Raw genomic sequence first — 11,417 nt, forward strand, 5'->3', positions numbered from 1 at the left:
AAGATGTGCCCAGGTCTATCTTCTTTAAGCCCCTGGGTACAGTCACCTATTCCAAGCGCAAGTGGTCAATTGCTTTTGATGATTCTCACAGGATGTATTTGTTGGTGCCAAGGTTGCCTAGTACTCTGCCTCACAGTAAAACTGTTGTGACTACACGCCCAGTTGCCAGATCCTTGTTTGGAGATTTATCAGATGATGTGTTATCTGGTTCTAGTAATGGCCTATCTGCAAATGCCATGGATGGAGTGACTGTGTCTGCAGCTATGGCAGCTAGTGATTTAGTGTCTGAGGCTGTGGTGTCCAGTGGCCTGGAGGAGATTTCTTCACCTGTGGTTTTTGCAGCGGAGTCGAAGAACCGGCAGAAGAATCAGCGAGGCAGACAGAAGATATCTGCCCCCTTGGTGGACACTTCGGTGAGAAGGTGTACGAGAAGCGCGGCAAAGCTGGATGGTTTCAAACCAGTTATCTTTGAGCAACTCTCACTTCAGCCTGCTAAAAGGCGCCCTCGTTCCAAGCCCATTGAAGAGAAGGCCCGGCCCAATTCTGAAGATGCTGCTGGCAATGACAAGTCTGAAGATACTGGCAATGACAAGTCTGAAGATGTTCCTCCACAGACACCTCTCTTGGTGTTGCAAGCAATCGGAGCTGAGCTGGAAATTGACCCCAAGCTGCTTTCTAGGGAGAAGCTTATGGCTAATCCCAAGGACGACTCCTCCTCCGATAGTGCTTAAATGTTACTATTTAAAGTTTTATCTAGGTGTAGCGAGCCTGTTAAATTTGCTTTCTTTTATGTCGTTACTGAACTTATGCAGTTTGGTCGAGACTTGGCACTTTTGATATGTTATGACTTGGGTTGTATGGCACTGGGTGTCATACTGTTTCTGCTACGCTATTATATGTTACTTTATGAATCGAATGTCAATGCGTAACTGGAAGGTTCTGTGTTGGAATGTCCGTGGATTGAATTCTGAAACAAGGCAGCGTGCGGTTAGACAAAAAGTGACTGAAAGTCAGTGTGCAGTTGTATGCTTGCAGGAAACTAAGCTCTCGGATTGTCCTCATAATTTAATTAAGAGCATTTGTCTTGCGGGTTTTCATCAGTTCATCGAATCTCCTTCAAGAGGAGCTTCTGGTGGAATTTTGACTGTGTGGCGTTCATATTTTTTCTCGGGTACTTTAATAGAAGTTAAACCCTTTGGTATTGTGATTAGTTTTAAATCTGTGCATAATGATGATCAATGGTATCTGGTGAATGTTTATGGGCCTTGCCAGGGTGTTTTAAGAGATGAGTTTGTTAATTGGCTCTACAATCTAAAAGTAGAACCTGAGCAGAATTGGATGCTGTTGGGAGATTTTAATTTCATAAGATCTTTGGATAATCGAAATCTTCCTGGTGGTGATGTCGATGATATCTTCATCTTCAACGAGATCATAGGTCATTTGGGTCTGTTGGAATTGCCCCTCAAGGGGAGAAGATTTACCTGGTCTAACATGCAGGATTTCCCACTCCTTGAACAATTGGATTGATTTTTTACCTCTGTCAGTTGGATTAGTCAGTACCCCAATACGCAAGTCACACCGCTTGCTAAAACTGCCTCAGGTCATGTTCCTTGTGTAGTTTCAATCTGCACCACCATCCCAAAGGCTCACATCTTCAGATTTGAAAATTATTGGGTACACCAACCTGGCTTTATGGAGTGTGTTCAGGAGGTTTGGCAAAAACATTCTCACAAAACTCATATATCAGCAATTATAATGGACAAATTAAAGTCAATGAGGTTTGCACTTAAGAAATGGCAGAAGGGTTTGTCACATATTAAAACACTGATTGAGAAGTGCAACTGGGTGATCCTCTGGTTAGATAATTTGGAAGATTTCAGGTCCTTGTTCAGAACTGAATCCAATTTTAGGAAATTGGTGAAGATGCATCATGAGCATCTTCTACACTTGCAGTTTATATACTGGAAGAAAAGATGCACTATTAGATATATCAAAGTTGGTGAAGAAAACTCAAAATTCTTCCAAGCCATGGCAACTGAAAGATATAGAAAAAATTCAATTGCCAGTTTGCAGCTGTCTGATGAAACAGTTTCTTCAGACCATGGAATGATGGCTAAGGAATTTCTGGAGATTTTTAAGAGCAGAATGGGAACTGTCAAGCCAATTCTGATGGGCAATGACATTCTCTCTCTTATTTCTCGGGTGCAGGGACTGGAAGTGCTCACAAAGCCCTTTGAAGTTAAAGAAATTGAACATGTTATTAGGGATTTGCCAATTGACAAGGCACCGGGACCTGATGGCTTTAATGGCCTTTTTACGAAGAAGTGTTGGCCGATCATTTCAAGTGATTTCATTACACTGGTGAAAGAGTTCCATGCTGGAACTGCTCAGTTGAAAATCTCAATGATGCCTTCATTACATTGATCCCTAAGAAGTTATCCCCTGAGACTACTGGAGATTTTAGACCAATTTCTTTGACAAGTGTTGGGTTGAAATTCCTCACTAAGCTTGCTGCTAACAGGTTTCCGGAGGAAATCACCAAATGTGTACATAAGAATCAATATGGTTTTATCAAGTCAAGAACAATTCAGGATTGGATTGCCTGGACCTTTGAGTACATCCATCAGTGCAACCAGTCAAAAAAGCCAATCATGTTACTCAAGCTCGATTTTGAAAAAGCATTTGATTCTATTCAGCATGAGGCAATTATAAAAATCATGGTGGCAAAGGGGTTTGACAACAAATGGATCTCCTGGATTCAGCAGTTGTTGTCATCTGCAACTTCCTCAATCTTACTAAATGGTGTACCTGGAAAGCATTTCAAGCGCAAGTGTAGTGTAAAGCAAGGTGATCCTATCTCACCATTGTTGTTTGTGATTGCTGTTGATCTGTTGCAGACTATGATTAATGATCTTCTGAATCATGGCCTTCTTTCTTTGCCTCTGGCAACACATGACCCTGACTATCCAGTGGTACAGTATGCAGATGATACATTGCTTTTTGTGTCTGCTGATTCAGCTCACTTGGAGGTGCTTAAAACAGTTTTGAACTCTTTCTCTTTGGCAACTGGATTGCAGATCAACTTTCACAAATCCTCAATGTACCCAATTAATGTGGAAGCCAATGTTGCCAATGCCCTTGCTGCACAATTTGGGTGTCAGTTAGGTGTAATGCCTTTCACATATTTAGGGTTGCCAGTGGGAACAGCTAGGCCCAAAATTGTTGATTTACTACCTCTAGTTGACTGTATGGAAAGAAGGTTAACTGCTAGCTCCTGGTTTCTGCCCCAAGGTAGCAGGCTGCAGTTGGTAAACTTTGTTATCTATTCATTGCCCATATATTTCCTTTGCAGTTTGTCTATACCACAGGGAATCCTGAAGCAACTGGAAAGAATTCAGAGGCAATGTCTGTGGAGAAAATATGGTCAGGAGAAGGGGCATTCTTTGGCTGCCTGGCCTCTGGTCTGTAGGCCTAAGCTTAAGGGTGGGCTTGAAATACTCAATCTGGGTCTACAAAATGAGGCTTTGCTTCTGAAATTCCTCAACAAATTTTATAACAGAGTAGATGTACCTTGGGTTCATTTGATTTGGGACTCTTATTATTTTCAGAGAGTTCCTCATGACACTACTTTGTGTGGCTCTTTTTGGTGGAGAGATATCTGCAAATTAATGGATAAATTTAGGGTTGTTACTTCGGTTATAGTTGGAAGAGGAGATTCTCTGCTTTTCTGGTCTGACTCCTGGGAGATTGATAACTCATGCATCCCTCTCCAGGACAGATTTCCCAGGCTATTTTCTTTCTGCCTACAAAAGAATTCCTCTGTTATGGAAGTGTTACAAGCAGGTGACTTACTGACATTTTGACTAGGATCTCCCTGGATTCTGATTGCAATGACTCTTGGGCTTGGAGGCATGGGAAGAAAGCTGAGTATACAACAAAGAAGTACTATGATTTTGTCCATCAGCCAATGACTACCAACCCTATTCTGAGTATGGTCTGGAAATCTTGTTGTACAATGACAATTAAAATGTTTGCCTGGCTTGTCATTATGGACAGAGTAAACACCAAGGATATGATTCAGTGCAGGCATTGGAGAATTAATGATGGGCCTGAATGTGTACTTTGCCCCACGGGAGTGCTTGAGGACAGGAACCATTTATTTTTTCAATGCAACTTTAGCATGAGAGTGTGGAATTATCTTTAAATATACTGGTCGAATAGTCAGGACATGGTGCACATTGCGCTTCATGCCAGGAAGGATTTTAATAAACCTTTCTTCTCAGAAGTGGTCTTCCTTACATGGTGGAATATTCGGAAAGTCAGGAATGACAGAGCCTTTAGGCACATCAGACCTACTTTCAGGCAGTGGAGGAATGGATTTATCCATGACATCTCTCTCCTAGCACACAAGATCAAGAACAGACACACAGACGCTTTGATCAAATGGATTGATATCCTGCCTCCTTGAGGTGTTTCTCAAATGTACTCTTTCCTTTCTTTTGTTAGCTTCTAGTGCTTAGTTTAGCCTAGCTTGTATAGTCTTTCTTTTCTGTTTTGTTCCTTTCCTTGAGGAACCTTTTGTATATTCTTTTTCTAGCTTCAATAAAATAAAGTGGGTGTAATCCCTGCAGTCTTCCAGGTTAAAAAAAAGGGGTACAACGAACATGATACATCTCCAACGTATCTATAATTTTTGATTGTTCCATGCTATATTATATTCTGTTTTGGACATTAATGGGCTTTATTATACACTTTTATATTATTTTTGGGACTAACCTATTAACCGGAGGCCCAGCCCAGAATTGCTGTTTTTTGCCTACTTTAGAGTTTCGCAGAAAAAGAATATCAAACGGAGTCCAAACGGAATGAAACCTTCGGGAACGTGATTTTCGGAACGAACGTGATCCAGAGGACTTGGACCCTACGTCAAGACATCAACCAGGAGGGCACGAGGTAGGGGGCGCGCCTACCCCCCTGGGCGCGCCCTCCACCCTCGTGGGCCCCATGTTGCTCCACTGACGTACTTCTTTCTCCTATATATACCTACGTACCCCCAAACTACCAGATATGGAGCCAAAAACCTAATTCCACCGCCGCAACCTTCTGTATCCGTGAGATCCCATCTTGGGGCCTTTTCCGGAGCTCCGCCGGAGGGGGCATCGATCACGGAGGGCTTCTACATCAACACCATAGCCTCTCCGATGATGTGTGAGTAGTTTACTTCAGACCTTCGGGTCCATAGTTATTAGCTAGATGTCTTCTTCTCTCTTTTTGGATCTCAATACAATGTTCTCCCCCTCCCTTGTGGAGATCTATTCGATGTAATCTTCTTTTGCGGTGTGTTTGTTGAGACCGATGAATTGTGGGTTTATGATCAAGTTTATCTATGAACAATATTTGAATCTTCTCTGAATTCTTTTATGTATGATTGGTTATCTTTGCAAGTCTCTTTGAATTATCAGTTTGGTTTGGCCTACTAGATTGATCTTTCTTGCAATGGGAGAAGTACTTAGCTTTGGGTTCAATCTTGCGGTGTCCTTTCCCAGTGACAGTAGGGGCAGCAAGGCACGTATTGTATTGTTGCCATCGAGGATAACAAGATGGGGTTTATATCATATTGCATGAGTTTATCCCTCTACATCATGTCATCTTACTTAAAGCGTTACTCTGTTCTTATGAACTTAATACTCTAGATGCATGCTGGATAGCGGTCGATGTGTGGAGTAATAGTAGTAGATGCAGGCAGGAGTCGGTCTACTTGTCTCGGACGTGATGCCTATATACATGATCATACCTAGATATTCTCATAACTATGCTCAATTCTGTCAATTGCTCAACAGTAATTTGTTCACCCACCGTAATACTTATGCTCTTGAGAGAAGTCACTAGTGAAACCTATGGCCCCCGGGTCTATTTTCCATCATATTTAATCTCCCGACAACAAGCTATTTCTGGCGCCGTTTTTATTTTTGCTTTCTTTACTTTGCATCTTTATCATAAAAATACCAAAAATATTATCTTATCATATCTATCAGATCTCACTATCGTAAGTGACCGTGAAGGGATTGACAACCCCTTTATTGCGTTGGTTGCAAGGATTTATTTGTTTGTGTAGGTGCGAGGGACTCGTGCGTGGCCTCCTACTGGATTGATACCTTGGTTCTCAAAAACTGAGGGAAATACTTACGCTACTTTGCTGCATCACCCTTTCCTCTTCAAGGGAAAACCAACGCAGTGCTCAAGAGGTAGCAAGAAGGATTTCTGGCGCCGTTGCCGGGGAGTCTACGCAAATGTCAACATACCAAGTACCCATCACAAACCCTTATCTCCCGCATTAATTACATTATTTGCCATTTGCCTCTCGTTTTCCTCTCCCCCACTTCACCCTTGCCGTTTTATTTGCCCTCTCTTTTCCGTTCGTCCTTTTGTTTGCTCGTGTTGCCATGTGCCTTCTATATGCTTGCATCTTCGCTTGCTGAAAATCTATTGATATGGATCCACTTAAAGTGTTCTACTTGGATCATCTTCGATCCTTATGCGCTCGTGCTGAAACCCCAACTAGCCTAGCTGATGGGAAATCTTTAGATGAGCATGCTCATTTTGTGCGTCATCGTTTGTCTGAAAAAGGGAAGCTCTTATGGTATCATATAAATAGTTTGCTATGCTATGCTTGGAATCTTTGTGAAATTTGTAATTTTACTTGTTGCTCTAAGAACCCTAAAAAACACCTTCCCTACCTATGTGAGTTCAATGATAATGAAATCTTATCTTCTTTTGCAAAGGGTGTTTATAGTTACTATGATATCGAACAAATTGAAGAATTTGTCATTTTTAAGGGTGCTCATGAAGTTGCTTCTTTGATTGAAAAGTATGATTTTACTCTCAACAAATCTGAAAATTCCATCATACTTAAATATTGCAATGAAACTTTGTTCATAATGTCTATGTCCAAGAATTTATTGAAAGAATGACCGTTGCTTTGGAAGAAAATAATGATATGCATGAATCTATAGATAATGATGATTCCGATGATTTGATTGAAATATCCCTTGATGAACATGATGCTTGCTATTCTTGTGGCCATGATGCCAATATTTATGAAGATGAATTTGCTATAGTCCCTTATGTTGAACATGAGATCGTTGCTATTGCACCCATACTTGTCAGTTCCTTCGATGAAAAGCATGATTGCAATGATGTTACTATAAATTCTCTTGATGTCAATTGTATTAATAATATGCAAAACCCTAAGCTTGGGGATGCTAGTTTTGCTATGTCTACTACTTGTTGCAATGATCATGATTGGGGTGATTCTTCTTTTGATCTTGAAAATTTATTTAAACCCCATGATGAATATGAGATTGATAATAGTGTTTGCAATAATATTAAAAGTGGGCTTGGAGAGCTCATGACTTTAGTTAATGTTAATCCCACTATTTTGAAAGAGTGTCAACTTCGCATGCATGTGGATCATGTTGAGAATATGTTGTGTGATAGATATTTTGTTGAATTTGCTTATGATCCTACATGTAATTATTATGAGAGAGGAAAATATGGTTGTAGAAATTTTTATCTTACTAAATTACCTCTCGTCATGTTGAGATTTCTATCGTCTCTTTATTCTTCCTTGCATATGCTAGTTTTTGCTTGCCTTGATAATTTGTTTTCCTATAAGATGCCTATGCATAGGAAGTATGTTAGACTTAGATGTGTTTATCACGTGTTCTATGATGCTCTCTTTGTGCTTTAATTCTTGTCTTTGATGTGAGCATCATTGAAATCTCAATGCCTAGCTAGGGGCGTTAAACGATAGCGTTTGTTGGGAGGCAACCCAATTTTATTTTTAGTTTTTTGCTTTTTGCTTCTGTTTAGGAATAAATATTTGATGTAGACTCTGGTTAGATTTGTTTTTATGTTTTAATTAGTGTTTGTGCCAAGTTAAACCTATAGGATCTTCTTGGATGATAGTTATTTGATCTTGCTGAAAATTCCAGAAACTTTCTGTTCACGAAAATAATTGTTAAAAATCACCAGAACGTGATAAAATATTGATTCCAATTGCTTCTTATCAATAAACAAATTTGCTAGGTCTTCCTATTTTGGCTGAATTTTTGGAGTTCCAGAAGTTTGCGTTAGTTACAGATTACTACAGACTGTTCTGTTTTTGACAGATTATGTTTTTCGTGTGTTGTTTGCTTATTTTGATGAATCTATGGCTAGTAAAATAGTTTATAAAACATAGAGAAGTTGGAATACAGTAGGTTTAACACCAATATAAATAAAGAATGAGTTCATTACAGTACCTTGAAGTGGTGTTTTGTTTTATTTCGCTAACGGAGCTCACGAGATTTTCTGTTAAGTTTTCTGTTGTGAAGTTTTCAAGTTTTGGGTAAAAGATTTGATGGATTATGGAACAAGCAGTGGCAAGAGCCTAAGCTTGGGGATTCCCATGGCACCCCAAGATAATCTAAGGACACCTAAAAGCCAAAGCTTGGGGATGCCCCGGAAGGCATCCCCTCTTTCGTCTACTTCCATCGGTAACTTTACTTGGAGCTATATTTTTATTCACCACATGATATGTGTTTTTCTTGGAGCGTCTTGTATTATTTGAGTCTTTGTTTGTTAGTTTGCCACAATCATCCTTGCTGTACACACCTTTTGAGAGAGACACACATGATTCAGAAATTGTTAGAATACTCTATGTGCTTCACTTATATCTTTTGAGTTATATAGTTTTTGCTCTAGTGCTTCACTTATATATTTTAGAGCACGGTGGTGGATTTGTTTTATAGAAACTATTGTTCTCTCATGCTTCACTTAGATTATTTTGAGAGCCCTACAAAACAGCATGGTAATTTTCTTTAATTATGATGGGCATTCAAGATTAATAAATTTTTTCTTATGAGTGTGTTGAATACTATGAGAAGTTAGATGCTTGATAATTGTTTTGAGATATGGAGATGGTGATATTAGAGTCATGCTAGTTGAGTAGTTTTGAATTTGAGAAATACTTGTGTTAAAGTTTGTGATTCCCGTAGCATGCACGTATGGTGAACCGTTATGTGATGAAGTCGGAGCATGATTTATTTATTGATTGTCTTCCTTATGAGTGGCAGTCGGGGACGAGTGATGGTCTTTTCCTACCAATCTATCCCCCTAGGAGCATGCGCGTAATACTTTGCTTTGATAACTTGTAGATTTTTGCAATAAGTATATGAGTTCTTTATGACTAATGTTGAGTCCATGGATTATACGCACTTCTCTTCTTTCACCATTGCTAGCCTCTCTAATACCGCGCACTTTTCGCCAGTATCATACACCCACCATATACCTTCCTCAAAACAGCCACCATACCTACCTATCATGGCATTTCCATAGCCATTCCGAGATATATTGCCATGCAACTTTCCACCGTTCCGTTTACTATGACACGCTCCATCATTGTCATCTTGCTTCGCATGATCATGTAGTTGACATCGTATCCACTGTTCATAATTCTTTCATACATGTCACTCTTGATTCATTGCATATCCCGGTACACCGCCAGAGGCATTCACTTAGAGTCATATTTTGTTCTAAGTATTGAGTTGTAATTGTTGAGTTGTAAGTAAATAAAAGTGTGATGATCATCATTTTCTAGAGCATTGTCCCAAGTGAGGAAAGGATGATGGAGACTATGATTCCCCCACAAGTCGGGATGAGACTCCGGACTACATAAAAAAAAGAGGCCATAAAAAAGGAGAAAAGGCCCAAAAAAAAGATGATGAGAGAAAAAGAGAGAAGGGACAATGTTACTATCCTTTTATCACACTTGTGCTTCAAAGTAGCACCATGATCTTCATGATAGAGAGTCTCCTATGATATCACTTTCATATACTAGTGGGAAATTTTCATTATAGAACTTGGCTTGTATATTCCAATGATGGGCTTCCTCAAAATGCCCTAGGTCTTCGTGAGCAAGCGAGTTGGATGCACACCCACTTAGTTTCTTTTGTTGAGCTTTCATATACTTATAGCTCTAGTGCATCCGTTGCATGACAATCCCTACTCACTCACATTGATATCTATTAATGGGCATCTCCACAGCCCGTTGATACGCCTAGTTGATGTGAAACTATCTTCTCCCTTTTTTGTCTTCTCCACAACCACCATTCTATTCCACATATAGTGCTATGTCCATGGCTCACGCTCATGTATTGCGTGAAGATTGAAAAAGTTTGAGAACATCAAAAGTATGAAACAATTGCTTGGCTTGTCATCGGGGTTGTGCATTATTTAAATACTTTGTGTGGTGAAGATAGAGCATAGCCAGACTATATGATTTTGTAGGGATAACTTTCTTTGGCCATGTTATTTTGAGAAGACATAATTGCTTAGTTAGTATGCTTGAAGTATTATTATTTTTATGTCAATATTAAACTTTTGTCTTGAATCTTTCGGATCTAAATATTCATACCACAATTAAGAGAATTACATTGAAATTATGCCAAGTAGCATTCCACATAAAAAATTCTGTTTTTATCATTTACCTACTCGAGGACGAGCAGGAATTAAGCTTGGGGATGCTTGATACGTCTCCAACGTATCTATAATTTTTTATTGTTCCATGCTATATTATATTCTGTTTTGGAGATTAATGGGCTTTATTATACACTTTTATATTATTTTTGGGACTAACCTATTAACCGGAGGCCCAGCCCAGAATTGTTGTTTTTTTGCCTATTTCAGAGTTTTGCAGAAAAAGAATATCAAACGGAGTCCAAACGGAATGAAATCTTCGGGAACGTGATTTTCGGAACGAACGTGATCCAGAGGACTTGGACCCTACGTCAAGACATCAACCAGGAGGGCACGAGGTAGGTGGCGCGCCTACCCCCCTGGGCGCGCCCTCCACCCTCGTGGGCCCCACGTTGCTCCACCGACGCACTTCTTCCTCCTATATATACCTACGTACCCCCAAACTACCAGATACGGAGCCAAAAACCTAATTCCACCGCCGCAACCTTCTGTACCCGTGAGATCCCATCTTGGGGCCTTTTCTGGAGCTCCGCCGGAGGGGGCATCGATCACGGAGGGCTTCTACATCAACACCATGGCCTCTCCGATGATGTGTGAGTAGTTTACTTCAGACCTTCGGGTCCATAGTTATTAGCTAGATGGCTTCTTCTCTCTTTTTGGATCTCAATACAATGTTCTCCCCCTCCCTTGTGGAGATCTATTCGATGTAATCTTCTTTTGCGGTGTGTTTGTTGAGACCGATGAATTGTGGGTTTATGATCAAGTTTATCTATGAACAATATTTGAATCTTCTCTGAATTCTTTTATGTATGATTGGTTATCTTTGCAAGTCTCTTCGAATTATCAGTTTGGTTTGGCCTACTAGATTGATCTTTCTTGCAATGGGAGAAGTGCTTAGC

The 11,417-nt window shown here is 40.0% G+C and overlaps 1 protein-coding gene across 1 annotated transcript; it reads left to right on the forward strand.

Annotated features, from left to right (window-relative positions):
- Nucleotides 1-1,773: 1,773 nt before the first annotated feature.
- LOC141041268 (uncharacterized) lies at nucleotides 1,774-2,424 on the forward strand. Its single transcript, XM_073507397.1, has one exon. The coding sequence runs from the start codon at nucleotides 1,774-1,776 to the stop codon at nucleotides 2,422-2,424; it is 651 nt and encodes a 216-aa protein (XP_073363498.1).
- Nucleotides 2,425-11,417: the final 8,993 nt, after the last annotated feature.

The sequence above is a fragment of the Aegilops tauschii genome, chromosome 2 (assembly GCF_002575655.3).
Source record: "Aegilops tauschii subsp. strangulata cultivar AL8/78 chromosome 2, Aet v6.0, whole genome shotgun sequence".
Taxonomy (NCBI): domain Eukaryota; kingdom Viridiplantae; phylum Streptophyta; class Magnoliopsida; order Poales; family Poaceae; genus Aegilops; species Aegilops tauschii.

Bases quoted from the DNA above. Each gene is read 5' to 3' on its own strand.
- LOC141041268 (XM_073507397.1), top strand. From the start codon at position 1,774: ATGAGGTTTGCACTTAAGAAATGGCAGAAGGGTTTGTCACATATTAAA.